At 39.3% G+C, this 20,681-nt stretch overlaps 1 protein-coding gene across 12 annotated transcripts in view; it reads right to left on the minus strand.

Moving 5' to 3' along the window:
* MICAL3 (microtubule associated monooxygenase, calponin and LIM domain containing 3) overlaps positions 1–20,681 on the minus strand; it is a 151,596-nt gene that overhangs the window by 15,588 nt on the left and 115,327 nt on the right. For 8 of the 12 annotated variants that reach the window (XM_032189425.1, XM_032189408.1, XM_032189398.1 and 5 more), the window contains 10 exons: positions 19,141–19,203; positions 15,915–16,019; positions 15,145–15,276; positions 14,647–14,738; positions 11,242–13,114; positions 10,236–10,330; positions 8,524–8,571; positions 6,514–6,564; positions 4,550–4,657; positions 3,723–3,816 (listed from right to left, as the gene is read on the minus strand). In XM_032189425.1, coding sequence (XP_032045316.1) covers positions 3,723–3,816; positions 4,550–4,657; positions 6,514–6,564; positions 8,524–8,571; positions 10,236–10,330; positions 11,242–13,114; positions 14,647–14,738; positions 15,145–15,276; positions 15,915–16,019; positions 19,141–19,203 — 2,661 coding nt within the window. The remainder of the gene's footprint in view (positions 1–3,722; positions 3,817–4,549; positions 4,658–6,513; positions 6,565–8,523; positions 8,572–10,235; positions 10,331–11,241; positions 13,115–14,646; positions 14,739–15,144; positions 15,277–15,914; positions 16,020–19,140; positions 19,204–20,681) is intronic. The other 4 variants (XM_032189435.1, XM_032189460.1, XM_032189389.1 and 1 more) reach the window with 3 other exon arrangements.

The raw sequence follows: 20,681 nt of genomic DNA on the forward strand, positions 1-20,681 counted from the left end.
GTTTCTCACTGCATATGATTCACTTGATGAAAAGAGGTTGCTCTTAAATTTTTCAGTATTGATCTGACACTAAAAGACATTTTCCTAGCTCTTAAAAATGACTATCAAAGTTCATAAAGGAGAATAATGGAGAAGAAGAAAAAGGTTCATGAAATTTCAGTTGACATATTTTTTTAAAGTAATAATTGAAAAAGTGAAAAACCCACACAGGAAAACAGAAGTCATAATCATGTCCAGACAGGCGAATGCACTATAATACATGTACAAAGCACCGTTACATTAATAGTGATCCCACTCTTGGGACACTGCAGAAAAATAGGAAAATTCTTCACTGAGATTATCTTTCTTTACCTTGGCAGTGAAATGCCATGATGCAAAAGAAAGTGGTTTTTTTTTTTTTTTTTTTTTTTTAATAAAAAAAAAAAAAAGAATAACAAAAGGGATGACAAAAACTTAGAACACCTTGCATATGTTAAACTTGCCACCTTAAATAGTTTATATTCCAGATCATTCATCCTTACTATAAATGCAACTGCCAAAGGGTGAGATCTCCAAAGACATTAACAGACAACATACTAAGGCAATTACATAATCATAGGGTGTGAGACTATTTTCTGAATCAGAAACTAAACGTTGGATTGAGCATTCAGCTCTTTGAAGAATAGAAGGCCAACTGCACCTTCTCCGAGGCTGAGCCAAATTAAAAAAGAAAAGAAGTTATAGAGGAAGGTGTGATTATCTTGTCAAAATTGAAGTCAGCAATGAACTCCAAAATGTTTCTGAGTGTGATTAGTTGAACAGCTAGTATCATCATATTCCAGCTTGAAAGCTATCAGATAAGGACTGACATTCCTGGAAAGAGTACTGAGCTATTTGTACCTATTGCTAGGATCCAACTTAACTGTAGTCTCACAAGGCACTGCTGTGAAGAATTTGACTATCTGCTCAGGATAAGCCACTTGGCCAAAACATACTAAGGTTGAAACAAAATGGATGGAAAATAGAAGAAAAAAAAAAAAAGTAAACAAATTCTTTCCCACAGTACTTTTTTTTTGTTCTTACCAGTCCAAATGAAAGATATATTTTTGTAAAAAGGGGAAAAGGTCCAGAGGTCAGAGATATGAAAAACTGAAGTTGATGGAAGACTGCTAAATAAAGAACTGAAATGCTTTACTGAGAGAAAAGGTGACTAACAGTCAACTTGATAAAAGATGATAAATGACATTGAAAAGTTGTTCGGATGGCCTTGTCTATCTGTTTCTACAATAGAAAAAGAAAAGAATCATTACAAAATACAAAATCATGTTTCTTCTGTCAGGAATTTCAAACACCTAGTAGTAAGAAACTACTAATACTGCAAGAAACTTCATATTTAAATGCATAAGATTGGTTCTTTCCCTACAGGGAGGGAAGCCAAATAACTTATTCATTACAGAGCCCAATATCATCTCCAAGAACAGTTAATACTGGTTGGTCTCTATGGGACAGCCATTACTTTGATCCTGCATTGCAATCCTTCTCCTTTCACGTGGACAGAGAACGTGCATGGGACACACAATTCCCACCCTCCCCTCTTTCTTCCCCTTGTACAAGCTTATTAAAAGGAATATATATATTATTTATATATATATATATATATATTCAGATGAAAACATTGCCCTTCCCATGTTTTAGATTTTGTTTATACAGTTTAATTAGGGAAGAATTGATCAGGGACAAGAGCATTACTCCGCACCTTCACAGAAGGATCCTGCTGAATGCAGTGGTCACTGTTAGGTGAGTATCTTAAAACAATGCAGATGAGAAGAAAATTATGATGCCCTCCTGAACAATTAATGGATAATGGAGGCAGAAATTAACAGTACTTATGGAATGTGATGTCACAGACTAGAAAATAAGAAGAAATTTGGTTATTTTATTGCAAACATATGTAAAAAGTCTGTGTAAGATTAGCTAGAGAGGTAAAGAATGGTGTTCATTTTTAATCTTATGTTTCAGTCAACATAGGTTATAACATGTCTTTTTCTTTTTTCCCCCAACAGAATGTGTTTCTTGTTAATCCCTGGAAATAACTGCAAGAGTTGGAGCTTGTGAATTCTTTATGATGAAGTTAAGCTTCTATAAATAGAAGCAAAACATACCCTATGGGCTTCCTGAAGAAAAGAGATTCATTTTTGCAGTGTGACCTACAATTTAATAATTCTGCTAAAAAATTCACAAATATACAATCTTGTCTTAAACTGCTTCATTTTGGGAGAGCTGGGAGTGAGATGTTATACAAGGGTTTAAGTCTGCAGCCTTCCATACAAAATACCAACTCTTACTCTTGGTCATATTTTGCCCTTTCTGGACTTTTTTTAGATTATTGTGAAGAATGTTCTCTCAGCTGCTAAGATTTCCCACTTGTGCTGACATGTCTTACTTACATGAATGTCATTTAGCAGCTGACTAATCAAGATGGAGTTCCAGATGGAAAGAAGAAAAACGAAACAAAGAATTAGAAATACGCAGTGGTGTTAGTAAGTGCAGTAACTGGCAGGCCAGCCATCAGAATGGGGCTACACAGAAATACACAGTATAAGAAAGGAGGCACCACCACAGAGAAAGAGTTGTTGCACAAGGTTACTTTTTGAACCCACAAATTAAAAAAAAAAAGCCAGACCACAAAACCACTGAAGTCATCAAGATCGTTTTGCACTCGTGTAGAACTTAATTGCTTTGGTAACCATTCAGACCTGCTGCTTTGGCACGTCTTTATGGAGCACCAAGCACAAACAAACTTGGTGGAGTAGTAATCAGTGGGATGTCTCAAGAGACATTTTCTCTGGTGAACCTTCACTGCTTAATCTAGTACCATCTTCACAGGCATAGTGGGCACTCTTCAATCCAAGCAACAAGACAAATCATTTTTCCAGTACCTGTTCCACTCTTACCATTTCTGATTTCTGATCCTTGTAATCAGGTACATAATCCTGGTCTTGTCAGATATATGCATACTGCATTTGCCTGTTGGATATTTGACTCCGTGAAAGTAAGGATTCTTTTTTTCCAGATTATTATACTACTATCAGCATTACCTCAACCAAGTACTCCTCCACTTATGTTTTGCCAGATCAGGTGAAACTCATTCAGTATAAACTCAAGTACACATAGCATTCCTTTAACAGCTTGGCATGGATACCTTTCAGTACACGTTTGCATTTCTGCTCTGCACAACTTTGTCAAAAGTTGCCAGTGTGCTGGGCTGTGCAGTGAGGAAGATGTTCTGTGATGGTCCCTTGTAAGGACACTGCCTTGATAATCCAACACAATAGAGAAAGCACACACAGTTTTGCAATTACTTTCTGAATGTACAAACAGGGTTCTCCTACTGTGACAGCTTTACGTGAATTGCAGCTAGGAAACCTCTGCAGTTTTCTAGCTGTAATATCCAGTAATATGCAGAAATATAAATCCGCTACTAATAGCTGGAGGATTACCTCCTGAGCCTCAGGCAAAGGCAAGTGAACTAAGTCTCTGCCATTAGGTAAGCCCCAAGATTAGAAGAAATGTGAGAACAACACGGTCTCAGAAAGATAGAAGAAAAGGGAGAATAGATTCACATTGGACTCTAATTCTAGGCTATAATGGTCCAATTACTTCTAAAATCCAAGCAGCTATGGACTACTGCACAAGCATTTGATAAGAACACATTAAAAAGCAAACCAAGCTCTGCTGGATACCTGCTTCTCCCCGAAGGGCTTTCTCCACAGCAACACCTCTCTCCTCCAGTTGTCTCTGCTTCTCTTCTACTTGTTCAAGCTGCCGCTGGATGATCTGTTCAGGAAAGAAGGGAGTAGAACCTCACCAACAGTGATTCTGCTCTATCAGCAGCACTTACCTAGCACTAAGTGACTTTGGCCAAATCAGCCTTTTGAAAAAGTATTTGCATTCAAGAATACACTGCTTTGAAAGCTAGCATCACAGTCCCCTCCAGTGAGGACACCCTCATGCCCTGCATCCTAGCTTTTTGTTTTACAGATACCTGGATACTCACTTATTTGTTACAACTAGAATCCCGTTTCTAAACCATACCGTGAAAGGTGTTGCCATTCAGTCAGCTGATCCTCTAACTTGAGTTTTAAACAAATTCCATCTCCTACAGACAGTGCCAGCAGATTCTCTAGTGATTAAAGGTTAATTTGGTAACACTGCACCCACTAGCATAATTTAGCAAAGCAATCATTGGCGCAAACTCATCAGGTATTATCCTGCTACCACTACTCGATTCAGTGAATGGTACCACACTCATTTCCTAGTAGGAAGGTGCTATGGTCATTACTTGTCATGTTTTTTTGTTGCAAAACTATTATGACAAGTTTCAGTAATTCTTCCCATGTCTGTGACATGGTACCAAATTTGATAGACAGAGTAGGAGAAGAGGTAATTGTAGAAACAGGAAAGTTCTGGCTCTGGTTCCTCTTCTGATATACTCAGAGGAGTGCCAGGATCATGGTGCTTTCATAGGGAGTTAATTTCCTGCCATGAGAAGAAGACTGTGAGACACTACCTGAGCTCTATGTAACCTCTTTAGTTCTTCTTGCTTGGCTTGTCTACGAGCAGCCTTCTGTACTCGCCGAGTCAGCTTAGCATTTAGTTCTTCTTCTGTGTAGGCTCTCTAAAGGAAGAAAAAAACAGGAGATTTTATTTCCATGCCCAGACGTACGGGGGGAGGGAAAGCCATTTTCTCTTCCAATATTTCAGAAGGGAGGTGTTCTGTCTTTGCCATGACTGTGACAAAAATCAAGCTTCTGTAAGCAAAGGTGTTCACAGTGCAGTGAGCAAAAATTTCAGGGTCAAATCAGGAGTGAAGAAGCATATAAGCCAACTGCAAAGCTGTGATTTTCTATAATGTGCCACTTCTGTCTACCATTGCTATATGGAACCTCTCCACAAAGATCAAATACATTTTTAATCTATTTCTCAATAGATTTAGACTAATCAACTTAGTTAAATCATTAAGACTACCATATAAGTGAGTCACCTTGATTTCATTTTAGAAAAGGGTAAAGACATGTCTACAAGAACAGTTACAGCAGTATAAGCTAAGAAATTAATATAGACTATTGTAGCTACATACGTATTCCACTCTTCCTATATGAAATGTTTTATTCTGGAGCAAGAACATCTGTATTTGAGAGTTATGCTGATATAAGTGGTAATGACTGCGTGTGTAAATTTGTGCAATTTTTCTCTGAATCAAGAAGTCAAAAATACATTTGAAAGCAGAATGATGTTCTGGTGTGAGAGGGGAAATCCCATCTCAAGAACCATGCCACAAAACTGTCCGGTATAAAACAGAGCAAACAATCTCTTAACTAAAACTAGAATGTTACAACACCAGAAGCCATTCAATAGGAGAAATCCTGTGTTTACAGAGATAGAAAGGTATTTCTTCCTCTTCTTTTCTCCCAAGAAAACTAGTTTAAAAATACATAAATATAATTTTTTAACTTTACTGAAATGGAGTTTAGTACCTTTTCACATAATTAGTTTGTGTGTTGTAATCTAAGGTGGGCTTCCTTTCATATGTTTCAAGAGCATCCAAGGAACTTCACAATTGCATTAAACAAACTATATTGAAGAGAAGAACTCTCTTCTCTTCCCACATACATTCATGTGGTCTTTATGGGACAGCTAGACACAGATGTCTTCCACTTCTGGTGAGATCTCCATTGATAGCCATGTTTAAGGACAAAACATTTAGACAGACCACCCCATAAATTTCCTTTATCTAGCACTACCACACTGATCACTCTATCTCTGTTTTATTGTTCTCAGTGAGTAGAGGTTTAAAACATAGGACCATGTCTCTAATAAAAATTCCTAAGAGAGGTGATCAGCAAGCACTACTATTAGAGCTCCAAGAAGTTAAATCTTTGCTTTCTCTTTTTTAACACAAGATCCACAATGATATCCAAATCAGAAGGAAAAGTCACACAGGGTGTGAATTTCCTACCCCCCTTAACACTGGTGTGATTGTGAACACAGGACAATAACAATTTCAGAAAGCAGCAGCATTCTCAAAATAGAAATGTAATTTCTATCTTGATTTTAGCTTGATACAAAATTTTACTGAGATTTCAGTAAACCCAAGAATTTTGAAGGAAAGCATGAAAATTCACTTAAACTCATGTTCTGAGTATTAAAAATAAAACAAAACACATTCATCTTTAAAAGCCTAGAAACCCAATTTGTTCTGAAGCTCAAAGATCACCCATATCACTGTACAGTGCTGCACTGCTATGCACTGGTAGTTGCATGCATGCTAACAAGTCAGACGATTTGGAGCTCAATGCATTTTTGGTAGGTGACTTCTACAAAGATTTTTCTGCCCATGTCTGCTAACATCTCACGCATGCACAGTCGATGTTTGTGATGTTAGTGTACATGTGACGGGTAGCTATGGATTTGATGGGTTAATACAGGGACATACATGCAACAATGGCCAACTAGTGGGAATGGAGACACTACCTTTGACGAATATGATCTCCTGAATGCCAAGGCGTGTGGTACATAAATCGACTTTAAAGGGGGAATGGTAAAGGAAAAAAATAAAAATAAAAAACATACAAAATGAAGCAAAATCAGTTCAACATTGAAAACAGATGCACAGTAAAAAAAAAAAAAAAAAAAAAAAAAAAAAAAGAAAGCTGTTTTTAAATGCAATGTAGAATTTTGCAAATGCTGAACGTGGCCCAGACTGGTTAAGCATAATGGAACTTCTGTCCACAAAATCAAGTTTCTAGCACTCATCCCAAAGGCAATTAGCTTTGGTAGCCTCTTTCAAGATGCAGTCAACCTGAAAATACGTTATTCTAGAGGAATTCTTTGGCCTTTATCCACCTATGGATTTAATGTCTGCTGAGGAAGTAAGCAAGCATACATACATACACATACAAAGTTTCGGCTCATGATCTGGAATAATGGCTTGCTTGCTGGGGGATCTTTGGTCTGAACCTGCTCAGTCATGTTACTCTGTCATGCAACTTTCCATTCAGGCTTTTTTTACAACCTCTTCTGGAAGCTGTGTTTATTTCATGGTTTTAAATAATCTCTACTTCATAGAAATAATTTTCCTCATTGCTTTCTGACTGGAGAAACACCAAATGGGCTCAGAGTGGGTTACATGTCCTACACTAGGGGAATCTCACTGTCTAAGAGAGAACCTCCAGAGAGCCTGAGGAGCTAAAATTAGGAGAAGAAAAAAAAAAAAAAGAGGGGAAGAAATAGAGAGAAAACATGAGATGTTCATGAGGAGAGGAGGAGAGGAGAAGACTACTACCTTCTCTACTCAGGAACATTCTAAAATTACATTGTTCCCAAAAATAAGGCAAGTAAACTACCTAGGGTCTGTGAGAGAGGTGAATTTCCCTTGAGCCATGAAGTACAGAGGGCACTGTGCCATTCTGGGCAAACAGCCAGCATTTTGCATTTTCACATTCAATTAACTAAAAACAGTCACAAATGAAAAGCCATAGAACAACTTAAGCACATAGGCAAACACCAGTAAAAAACAAACTACCTGTGGTAGTAAAACACATCTGATCACAGTATCACAACTGCACAGCAACAGTGACAAACACAAGCACAGTGACACACACCCACACACAAGGAACCCACAGGGCATTTGCATTAGGAATTCATTACAGGATACTCCTCTTGAAAGGCACTACACTAACAGCATGGAAGTAATTCACTGCTGATCACAAAGAACAGGCTAACCAGAGCAAGCTGTCTGGGAAGCAAGCTCGCTATAATAACTGAAAAAGCAGCACAAGCAAAATTTCAATTTAGTGAAGGGGTTCACATAAAAGTTATGCTCCACTGAAGAAGTAGACTTTTACCCACAATAAGTAGCAGGTAGTTTCTAACTTAGAAAACATAACATTCCCACCCCAAATCTGTACAGATATAGTTTTAACAGTCCAAAAGTTCAGTTACAGTTCTTCTGACAGCAACGCATTCCAGTGTTTGCATGGATGTTTTACATCCTTTGACAGGATGCAGCAAAATTAGGCAAGTGGAGTTTTCATATTTATTCACTCTAAATAAATTTATACTTAAAAAATATTCCTTTAGAAAACAGGCAGATGCTGAGCACAGAAATTCTTACTACAAGTTCAGCAACAGCAAAGAGGAGAAAATGAGATGCTACTGCCATATATCCTTGGCAAAACTGGTAAGATATTTTGAGTATTAGGATTCTAGCCATCTGACAGCCATCCCCACAAAGCCTAGTGATATCTTTTTCTGCAAAAAACATTTTAAATGAAAGTAGCTCAGCACAGAAAAAAAAAAAAAAAAAAAAAAAGAAAGGCAATACCCAAGGCATCATCAAGGCATACCCCAGTCTGAAAACAGTCATGGGCCTTACTGAAGCCTTGCTTCCTCCTGAAGGAGCACAGAAGGCAGAACAGTAGTTCTGTAACTCTTATCTGAACCCCCTATATTGCACTTCTGTTCTTTGCTAGCCACGGGTACCTCATTCTTCTGCATCTCTTGGAAAATGCAGAATTTCTCATGAAATGCCTTGAGGGCATGCAAGGAAGAATGAAAGGGGGAGAGAAAAAAGGGAATCAAATAAAACAAAATAATCTTCCTCTCAGATCAACTAGAGAGAAAGAGAGAGAGACTGAAAGACAGGTAAGTAAATACAGAACATTCCTACTTATTTCATCAATTTCTTCTACCAGTCTAAGATTTCTTAGTTTTACTAATTCTTTCACTGCATGTACATAGAAAGCCTTTCCTATGACATTTCCATTTGCAGTACTTCCAATACCTTTGACATCTGAGAAAAATATCAACTAGATCCTGCTATTTGAGACTGATTTCTGTAACATTGCATGAAAGGTTTAACACAGGAGGTACAGGCCACTGTGTTCATGACACTACCCTCTGAGATAATTTTCTTCTTCCTGAGATTTTTAACACATGGACCAGGCACTACCAGAAAAGGGCAGGAAGAACCAATTTTTCACTCTTCAGGACTAGAAAGGCCTTAGCATTCTGTGGGGCCAATGAAATCTGAACTTATTCCTCTAAACCTTGCCAAGTCTGCCTAGCAGAGATTAGAAGATATTAGGAATGGAAGAAGTAGAGCAGATCCTTATATTTTCTACCAGCAGTGAACAGTGCCATTCTAAAAACGAAATAAGTAACATAAAAGCATCTAATTTTGGCACTTGGCTCTCATTTTTTCCACATTGCAAAAATGTATTTTTCTCTCTGGGCTTTTATGAGGATGTACTGGTGTCTCCTCTGTTCTCTTGAGTAACTTCCTTAAAGCACCACTTAAAGTGAAACTATTTTGGCTAGAAAGCCGTTGATATATCTTACACCATCACATCACTGCACTAGCTAAGGAAGGTCACTCAGAAATAAGAAAAAACTTCCTCAGAAGAAGCAGAGTTCACAACAGACCACACTGGAATGAAAACACCAGGCTAAGAGCAATTCATATATACTGGGATTTCATAAGGAATCACTATATATTTCATCTTCACATTTGTTATCTTCAAAACAGACATATGGAAACACTCAGGAACTACCAAGAAATCCTCAAACAAAACAGGGTCAAAGTGGGGGAGACGAGTGATTTGTCCTCTAAGAAGAAAAGGTACTAATTCAGACTGTACAAATTCTCTTCTCCCAGGAAAAATATGGCACCCTGCATGAGTTGCAAACTGCAACCTACAGCTTACCTTTTGGTTTACAACCTGTCTTGACTGTGCTCTTGAGGCATGAACAAAGTATATGCCTGCCTGCAGTTTTCTTGGACTTCTACCACATAAGTCTATCAAAGAGGCTGGTAAAACAATGTTTTAAAATTGGACCCTTACAACAAGCGAGGACTATCTCACTGTTACTTTTTTGCAACAACATTAGAACTAGTGAAAGTACTTTTCTGACATTAAATTTTTGTTTTCCATAGGTTATTGGCATGCTCATAACAGGGATAAAATTCACTATTTATACTGTGATACTCAGTTGTAAAGTAATGTCACAGTGAGACAGAAGATCCTTCATCAATAACAGTAGGGAGTAGCTTGTAATTGTGTAAACAAGTAAAACCAACTTTTTGGGGGGTAGAACAGCTGGTCAGCTTCCACAAAAGCCTGCTCCACAAAAGAAACAGTAAGGATGACAAGTAATCACACATCCCTCTAAAATGCATTCTCCCCCCTGCCTACCTCTCGCTTGGATTTCTGTGAGGAGCGTTCCAGAATATCGTCACTGGAGAGGTCAGAGTCCTCCGAAAAACTCAGGTGCCGACGGAGCTGCAAATCTGAGGAGCCAGGAACAAAAAGGGGAAGTTAGAAAAACAGTGACACTACAACAATGCATTTCTCTCCATAAACATTTCAGGATTCGGTAAGCTGTGTGACTCAACTTCAAAAATGCAGAGTTTTAAGCAGTCTTGGCTGCTTTGCCTAGGATTATGTGTTTGTCAGAAGAGCACTGCCCCACAGAATGATCAATATTAGTTGTAAGCTTCATTCTACATATGCATCACTTTCTGCAAAGAGTGTTGAAAGGTCATGGCCACAATTCTCCTTTTCTGCTCTATCAATGCTCTTATGAAAGATACACCATTTGGATGATAGCAGCAGGCAATATTTTGGCTATTTTTACAAGGCTGGAGAAATGTAATGTGTTTTGTTTTCATTATGTTTATGGCTAACTTATTTGCTGTATCACATGTAGCCATTAAACATCCCTGTCTACACCTGATGGCATGTGGGACATACACGAGACCACAGAATCCACACATTGAGATCAACGGACCGTTGTCAGATCACTGAGAACACAGGAGTGACTGCCTCTCTGCAGTCTTCAGTATCCACAGAACCAGGCTGAAACAAACAGACCACCCACAAAAAGCTGAGGATCAGATTTAAAACAGATGAAATGTCACAAGTAACTGACTCCAGCAAATGGTGCCTATTTTTCAAATCATCCAAAGGCAGAAAATGGACATGCCTTGTGCATATCTAGAGTGAAGCTTCCATTTAAGGATCCTTTTTTTGTTTTCATTGGCATATCAACTAATTCTGTGAATACACAAAAACATACAATTCTAGCTGCTTTACTTATTCCAATTTTCTCATTCGACAATGAGGATCAGTGTCATTCTGCACAATGTTACACAGCCAAATTCTTTAAAGGATACCCAGCTGTATCACATATTTATTATACCTGCAGCTGTAACCAATGCAGAAGCTTTGTGCTTGCCAGAATCCACAGTAGCACTACTTGAGGGAGTACTTGGGCAGGATTTGTCGTCAGCCTTTTTCTTCTTGTCTTTCTTATACCCAGAGAAAACAGATTTCCATAAAGACCTAGATTTTGTTGTTTCCTCTGTCCCACCACTAGATTTGTCAGAAAGCCTGCTGTCATTTTTGGATTTCTTCTCCTTTTTGTTCTTACGAGGGGAGAAAAGAGAACTTCTTTTCTTACTCTTCCCACTGGAGCCCTCTGAAGAGGTGACAGAACCTTCAGGTCCAGCCACGTCAGCAGCAGGAGTGGAGAACTTCTCACTAGCAGCATCATGCTTGAGCATGGACCCCTCTGCAATTTTCAAGGCCAAATGTTTTGGAGAGTCATAAAACAACTCTTTGGTCTTCAAAGGCATAGAAGATGCCTTTCGTGACCTTGTGGCCCCAGCAGCAGCTGCAGCCATCTCCATATCTTTCATCTTACATAACTGTTTAGCCATGGCATCACGTAATGCTTGGCTCTTGACAGACTTCTCTCTGGCTCTCATTCTTTCTTCAGCAAGCTCCTTGGCCTCTGCAGAAATTTCAGGCAATGCTCTCTTCTTTTGGTTAACCCCTCCTTCCAGTGAGGGCAGACCACCATTTTCTTTGACCAGTGGCAAAACAAGCGGTTTCTCTGGCCTTGGCCTACTCGTAGGAGGTGTATAGAACTTCTCGTTAAGGCTTGTGTCCTCTGTCCTGTCATCATATGTGTCCTCTACATCATCAGCAAATGGAATCTCATCCACACTCTCTGCAAAAGACTTCCTCACATCATCTTTTTTGGCCTGGGTTGACTCTTTGACAGCAGAGGTTGGCTCATGGCGTGGGGCAACAGGAGGCGTTGATGCTGGTGTTGGAGGTGACTTGGATTCGGACTCGTTCTGCCAAAGTGCTTGATGCCTCTTTCTACGCAAAGTGGCAGGTTCTTCATTTTGAGGAGGTGGTGGTGGTGGACTTGATGGAGGAGTAAGCATGGTAGAGTCAGAAGTGTTGAAGCTCTGGCTAGCCAAAGTTCTCATGTTAGATGAGCTCTCCTGGAGGCCAAGTCCTGAACTGCTAGATACATCTCTCTTTACTTCATTGGAACTCCTCAGTTCTTTTTCTGATGGAGATTTTGGAGTGAGCAGAGAAATCTGCTCATTTTCTAACTTGGACAGTCCCTGCCTTCTTGGGGCAGGCTGGGGCTTCACAAGATGCATCCTTTCATCACCTGAAACACTCTCGCTATTAAAAGCCTTCAGGGGAGTTGTCTCAAGGGCAGGTACAGCAAAGTTTGACTCTGAGCGTTTGTTTCTGTCTACTGGGGTGAGTCCTAAGCTTCTCCGGATTTCTGCACTCTTCATCCAGAACTCTTCCACGAGGTTACTACGTTTCAGAGCTTCTTCTGCAGTAGTAGGGCTCCCCAGTTTTTCCACTTCACTATCCTGACTCCTAAGAACCAGTTTGGCTAGAGGAGTGGATGTTAAGGCTGGGACAGGCTGGAAACACACTGGAGGTTCCGCTGGGGATGGAATAGAGGTTTCAGAAGAAGGCAAAGGCTGGGAACAGATAGGTGTTTGAGAAGATGTTGGGGATGAAGTCTGTGTTGGTGCTGCTGGTTGAGATTCTGCTGGAGATGTAGGTGCAATGGCATCTGGTGATGCAGCTGGCTGCGATAACACTGGAGAGAGTGGCACCAAAGGGCTTTTAGCTTTCCTGTCTTTGGGAGTTTCATCTTTTGGTCCTTCCTCAAGAAGGAAAGGCTCAGGAAATAAGCGTGCCTCTGGAGATTTTATTGCACAGGATACTGCAGCCAGGGGATCTGTTACATTCTACAACATACAAATAAAGGAAATATTAATAGTCACTGGCCATGTTAGAATGCTGTTCCATTATTTGCTGCTACACCACCCAAGTATCAAAATATGAAGAAAAGCCAAACACCTATGACATCTCACTCCCAGACCTAGAATGTCACTTAGGATTCCTCCTCAGGAATGGATTGTTTTTCTGTCCCATTGTATAAACAGTCTTTTGTACATGACAACAAAGAAAATTTAATGTTTGGAAGGAAAACTGTGCTAAATTCCAGAAATCCATTTCAGTCTTTTCCTGCTCTGCCTTTCAATATCCAATTCTGTATATAGTGGTGGTCCCTCATCTCAGACAGATTTCATTCAAGTCTCTCAAGCTCATAACAACCCAGCACTTCCTGCTGGCTAGCATCTGCCAGAATGTTGTCTTAAAGCAAGTGGTGCCTTCTCTTTTAAGAGCAAATTAGGCTGCAATTCCCTTGACCTTTAATGATCTGAGAAGTCTTGTCTTTTACCTCCTATATGGAGACTGCCACATCACTCAGTAGCACAATTCTTAGTTTTAATATCTATGCCTTTGGCACAGGACTCCTCTTACTAAGTTCTGGCATTATCTTTCCAATCACATCTTTCACACCAGCATTCTTTTGCATGATGGAAGTTTGGTTTAACTGATACATGATTATTAGAGCACAAACCTCTCCATGTGCTTGTATGATATATTAAACACCCAGGTCTTAAGTACTGCATTTAGGCACTGTCCTGGTATGAAGACTAACTTTGTCTAACAGAATTGTTATACAGGCCTCAAAAAAAAAAATCACTCTCAAATTTAATAAAAATAGAATGTTGTCAACAATTGCTGTCAGGAAACTGGCCTTATCCTATAATGTGTCCATTGTACAAGTAAACTGGTATATGACAAAACTCTTTAGGAAAGTCTAATCACTTAACAATTCTTTAAAAACAAACACTGGGGGGGGGGGGAATATTTGAATTAAAAAACTCAAGAGTCATGTATTTCTGTTCTTACATCCTATTAGCTGGAAACACCACAGTGAACTTGCATGCTGACTCCAGGGCTGACACTACATCAGTAAATAACTTAGCTTTCTTGAGCTAAAATATGTTTCTACTCTAGAATAAATAAGCACTGCCTTGGTTATTACTAAGTAAGTAATACAATTATAATTTTGAATTTCAGCTGTACAGAATCTGATTTTGGTACAGAAAGGATAGTAAAACCAGGATAAACAGGAAATACCTTACTTATGACTCCCTTCGTGTATTATATATATCTCTTGTTAACTGTGCATTGAAATGAAAATATCCTATATATTTTTTTTATTTTATTTTGTGATGAGCCACCATTCTCTAAAAGTAGGAAAGAAGACTTAAGTCTACATAAAGTCAGATTTCAAGAAGGTCAGCATCAGTTATAGGGACAGGAAAGCAGAAAAGAGCACTGCTGTCTTTTCTCAGTAGTTTATCCAACTCTTCTGTTGAACTTCAGGTATTAAATAGAAAACTTGAAGGATTCTCTTTCTTACCTCCAATTGTTTTGCTTTGGGACTATCTGCTGGAGACAGAGGAAGAACATTGTCACTAGCTGACTGGATAGGGATGGGTGGCTTGCATGGATCTACAGAAAGCAAAAATATGTTTAACAAAGCAAATGAGACTGCTAATATTCTAATTTTTTAATGTTACACACAGCTAGAAATGACAAAGTCCTCAGCTTCTTACAAATTCTGGATTGGACATCTGGAACCTAGTCAAAACTTTGTAAACATCCAAAACAGTACAAAGTGTTACATAAAAACTTCTACAACAACAAGCAGGTAGATGGGCTCTCGCACTTTAGGAAGCTGAAATCAATGGACTTGGAACATTCTTCTCAAAATGTTAATGCAAGCATATGCCTTGCCACTGGGAGTAGTGAGATGATTCAAATCCAGCAGACTGTCTTCTCTTAAACAATCAAATAACTGTATAGACCATCCAGAGTGCAATTACAATCATTCCAACACCGGTGGGAAAGCTATTACCTTCTGTCGCACTGCAAGAAGTACCTTCTGCTCCTTCTTCATCTTCTTCATCTTCGGAGACTTTCAGTCCTGGCTGTTGTTTGTCACCTTGATGTAAGCGGAACTCGGCTTCTGCATCAGATGGGATGTCATCTGATCATTAATTACACAGGTTGGGTGGAGGAGGGGAGAAAAACAAGAGATCTTGACTATAAATCCATCAAGACGTATTTATTATTTTCACAATCTTTCATAATCTTTTCTTTCAGTTCACATGATGCTAATCACTTTTATCCTGAACACCTAAATGTTTCACTTCTTTTTTGTATTAGAGTCATTTAAGCAGTAAACGATGGTTTATTAATCAAAAGTACTAAATAGATAGTTCACGTCATAGCTTCTCAGTTTTCTGGAAATTTTTCAAATGTTTTCTGGCATATGAGTTCTTTCTGCACTAGCAGGGGAAGATATTTGGCACAGTACTATGACCTTTTCACAAATTTACTTCTATTTCTGTTATTTAGCAGGATTAATTACTGAATATGGACACAAGACTGAGCCCTCTAAACAGCAGATGGTGAAAGGATGCAATAAATTTATTCTACGACATATGGCACAGAGGCTCTTCTGTTTCCTTTTGTCCTTCACTTATGGCTCCCCCTCAACTATTTGGAAGAAACTTCTACATCACTAAAAATAAGATTACGCTCAAGTACTCCCATACAACGGATTTTCTACCAATACAATTCTTTTCCCATAACAGGTTCAAATGATGTACAGTGGTACCCTACCGTCATCCAGCTCTGCACCCGTGTCTCCCTCTTCACCCGCCTGTCCTTCTGTGTCTGCAGGCTCTGTGCCCAGCTCATCCTCCACATCATTATCCTCACATGGAGCTAGAGTATATTCAAATATTGAGAGAAAAGAAAAAAAAAAATCTATACAGTGAAAAGGGTATACTCTAAACTGCACTGATTATTCATAGTGGATATATTTATTGATTACTGCCAAAACAAGAAATTCTGAAGTGTGTCAGCTGGAAGCACGTATACTGTGAAATGATACTTTCAGACTCCAAGAAATCAAGGAGTGCCTGCCCCTTCGGATTCTCTAAGAATTTTTAGCATTGGAAGCAGACAGGACTTTTCTGAGGAGCTGGCCTTGTATAAAACTCAACATGAAAGGCACTGGGAGACCATCAAAACAGAACAGTTTAAGGTATTTCTAGCAATTTCTTCTTTCTTTTCCAGAGCAGAAGAGTTACCATCCCTTTATCGCATGTGTATTAGGTGAAGACTGAAATCTCACAATGTATCACAACTGTTCATCTAGAAATTGAAATAAGCTTTTGAGGGTATAAATCAGAGACAAACAGTCTAGCTCTAGGATTGATCATTATTACATTTGGAAGCCGTTTAAAGCTGTGCAGCTACAGTACTCTTTGGTAAAACGGTCTAAGAGATTTGATATGCTGTATATTAACTCAAAAATCAATAGAGATATTTTTAAGGAAATAAAGAGATCTTTAAAATTTTCATTTTCTGTTACAAATCATAACATGATTTGGTGGGTCCAAAAAAAGATAATATTCTTGAATTTATAACCCTGAAAAGGGCATTTGATGTTAGTACTCATGACAGGATTTAATTACAGGGGAAAAAGAGAAAACTAAATTTCATTAGTAAGTGATACTTAAATAAAAATAATTAAAAAACAACTAAGAAACACTGAGTCATCTCTAATGACGGAGGATGATTCACTAGATTTTTTTCGATACGCATTCTCATAGTATGTTATAATTTCAAACATAATTTAAATATAAAAAAGCACTTTTTTTTTTTCCCACAGTAGAATCAATCAACTACGTTTTTGGATTTGTGCAGCAAGTTAGCATCAGTACTTGTACAACAACACACAGACATAGAACTGTTGTATCTCCAACTACTGCAAATGCATACGCAGTCAGCAAGTGTTACTATGCGCAATGTTTGCTAACTATACACATAGCATCCGGTCTTATAATGATGACAGCCTTCTTGGTCACCCATTTACCAGTAAAACTAAGCCTTGCAGGCCTCTAGACCTGCATGCATAGTGTCATACTGTCATTTCTAGGAGGGCTCCTGGCATGATCCCTGGCAGTTAGTTCCCCATGGCAGGGCTGGAGGCTGTTTCCAAAATGAGCCCGGCTGAGGTCCCCTGATTCTGGACAACAAAGAGGTTTAACCACGTGGGAGTGAATCATTCTGTGCCGACTTTCTTCAGAGTCACAGAGTGGGCACTGATCTTTTTATTTACAAGTGAAGATGTGGCATCTGGAACCATTTATATGCTAGCATTACTAATTATGACAATCTTAAAAATAAACCAACCCTCCCTAAAACTGAAGTCTTACAGCCTCTCTTCTTTATCTAACACAGGATTTTGCTTATTTCAAAACACCCTTCCATGGATGGTTTGTCTTATTCCTTTAAGCTAAGAATTTCTTTTTCCATGCTTTTCCCCTTTGTAGTATTAAGACAGACAAACATCAGGGTTAACTTGTTTTCTGTCAACTACTGTGAAAAGGCAGTTCCATGTACGTGTGATAAAGCACTGACCTATTTCCTTACGTCAGAGGCTTATAAAATGCAGAACCTTACAGAGCTAGACCGTAGGAGACTGAGTCACGCAGCAAAGGCTAAACTTTCCTCAGGGGCATATACAAATGTACTGAACAAAACAAACTGTGCCCTAGTCTGCTGGTTGGTTAAGTATGCACTAACCTGCGTTGTTTTGGAAGTAATAATGTCACCAGATATTTTTACGATAACAACAAATGTGAACAATCTTAATCAAAACCTGCAAAAATGTAACTGACTTTAGGAATATCTGATACTCCTATGTACACAGGTGTCTTCGGATCCAGAAACCATAAGGTGACATGACGCATATAGGGAGTGTTGGAAGGAAAAAATCAACTCTTAAACAGGTTGGAATACAAACCTCAACAGAAGATTACAGGTGCATAGATGATTAACAACTCAGTGCAAAGGGGATCCCATTTTGAGGAACGTGGAGAGCTTGCAGGTGGTTGGTTACATTATACATATACTGTGCATATACGTATACGCAGTTAGGATAAGGAGCAAGAGGCCAAAAGCTGTCACACAGTAACTGAGAAGCTACGCACTACGGCAGCCAGAAACTGGGATCGGCATTTTGCTCGTATCAGCTAGCAGCCATCGTGTAAACCACTGCTGCCTCGCCAAAGCAGCAACAGAAGCAAGGTTTTATAGGTGAGCTAGCTATCCTCATCTGCCAAAGCAACTTCACTGCAGATCAACTACATATCCACAAACTACTCCTGACTTCCACTGCTTTACACAGTTTTGCACCCTTACCCTGATGCCATAATCACTGGTTTTGTAAGAGAGCTTAGAGAAATGCACAACAAAGGCAACTGAGCTCTGCCGTCCTTCAGCTTTCCTGAGGCTTTCTTAAGTATGGGTATCCCCAAGTCAAAGGAGACATAACAGCCACCACTACTCACTCCTAAAGATCCCAGCTTCAACCTTAATCTTTCTTGTTTTCTTCACCAGATAGCTAGTTTGTAGTTGCTACAGGTAACTGCAGTTGCTTTCAGCAAACTGTCACTTCATCTTTGACTGCAAGAAAGCCCCATGTTCTTTTAGTCAAGGAGCTAGGGGAGTACCGACTGGTCCAGTTTTCAGTTTACAAAGCAAATCAAAACACTCAGCTAGATCCCTCCTCCTCCGTGGTTACACCAAAGATAACCTGTCTGTTTGGCCTGCCTTCAGAAGGGTTACAACACACGTCGAGTTCATGCAAGAACGGACTGTCTGAGCAAGGCGTGCATGCACACTCCCTCTGCCTCCCTCCCTCCCTCCACTTCGTCATGCAGTAGCGACAGGGCCGTAAGTCCAGGGTTAAAGTACCAGCTCAGCTGCTGAAGGCATGGAGAAGAGACGGGCAGGGTTATTGTGCATTGGAATACATAGAACATCACCAAACTACCTCCAGGGACCGTCTCCAGCCACGCCTGTACCGCCTCATGGCGTACGGAGGGAAGGTCGGATGCTGAATTTAAAAAACAATAAATTGTAAGAAATCAAAATCAGACCATCAGTAAGCGTCTAAAACAGAAGAGTGACAAAGGGAGATTTTTCAGCAGCAAATACAGGAACAAAACACATGAGATGTTAAACAACCAATTCCAGGTTTGGGATTTAAGTTGAGATAACAAGGGCCAAATCTTCCTTTAGGATTTGCTATGTTAGAGGAAATACAGGTGGCATAGTGAAAAAAATGCAGCATCTGACTAGCAGGTTGCTGCTGCTGTGCTGCACTCAAAACTTTGTACAGGAAGGTAACTAACTGATGGAGCTGAGCTGCCGGGGTTTGAATGCCAGCAGATGAGGAGCACCTAATGAAGAGTACAAGGGGCTTCTATGTACTGCCACTGTCCTAAACATTCAGATCAAACCTCATCACCACCTCTACTCTGATAAGCTCTCCAACAACCTCTTATCATGGCTCATCCAGGAACAAATTTGTCTACTGAACTCAGACCAAAAACTCTGAGCGTGTCCAAAAATGCTTATTTGCAATGCTCCTTTTAAAAAACAAACTGCTGATACGCCTGCACATACCTGTACTGTGTTAAGAGTGTGATTGAAGCAGCTATCTATTGATCAGGATTTTCCTAGCTTAGCCTAGTTTGAGGGGAAAAGAAGAAAATATTGCTTGGCTTCCCAAAAGAAGCTGGAAAGGTGACAAAAATCATTTTGGAAGGATCAACACAGGTTTTCTTCTAGTTTGCCAGCACAGCTGTACCAATACACTATGGAAAAACAGGAATTATAAAATGTAAACTAAAAGAAAGAACTCAAACTGTAGTGTCACAGGCCCTCGAGCAGAAGATAAAGCAACCTCAGTTGCAGTAAGCTGATAAAACTGTGTTAACATTTTCTTTTACTTAGTGTTCTTAAAATTTAAGCAAGTACTTGAGGAATATTGAATGTTACAGGCAGTGGAACACAGCCTGCTTCTCACTGGTAGGGAGCTAATTTCACACCAGAAAATCCCAGTGCAAACTGCAACTGTAAGCCTAGCTGACCTGAACTGGAACTGTGTATCAAGTTGGACCATGACTTAAACTAATAAAAATAATAAAAAATAATAAAAAAAGAAAAGCCATCTAGAATTATGAGGAAAAGATGATTAACTGGAATGGAATGTGATCAGGCAGGATGAAGTAAAGCCCTAGGCTTCTGTAACTCAGATCAATCACGAACATTTCCTGTGGAAGACACCCCTTTTCATAATATACTTATTCCCCCTCCAATTCTGGTACAATGGTTATAGACTTTGATAGAAGACCACCACACAGTGACAGCATCATTAACCTTCACCAAACTTAGGTTCTGCACAGGTAAAGCACCTATGACATACTTACCTTAAGACACACTGCAATATAGTCTAGAACAAGGACTGTAGAGACTGAGAGAAGGTGTTTATAAAATGGCTAGACTGTTGCCAAAGTAGGTATACTGTCA

Source organism: Aythya fuligula, chromosome 1, assembly GCF_009819795.1.
Source record: "Aythya fuligula isolate bAytFul2 chromosome 1, bAytFul2.pri, whole genome shotgun sequence".
In the NCBI taxonomy this organism is placed as follows: domain Eukaryota; kingdom Metazoa; phylum Chordata; class Aves; order Anseriformes; family Anatidae; genus Aythya; species Aythya fuligula.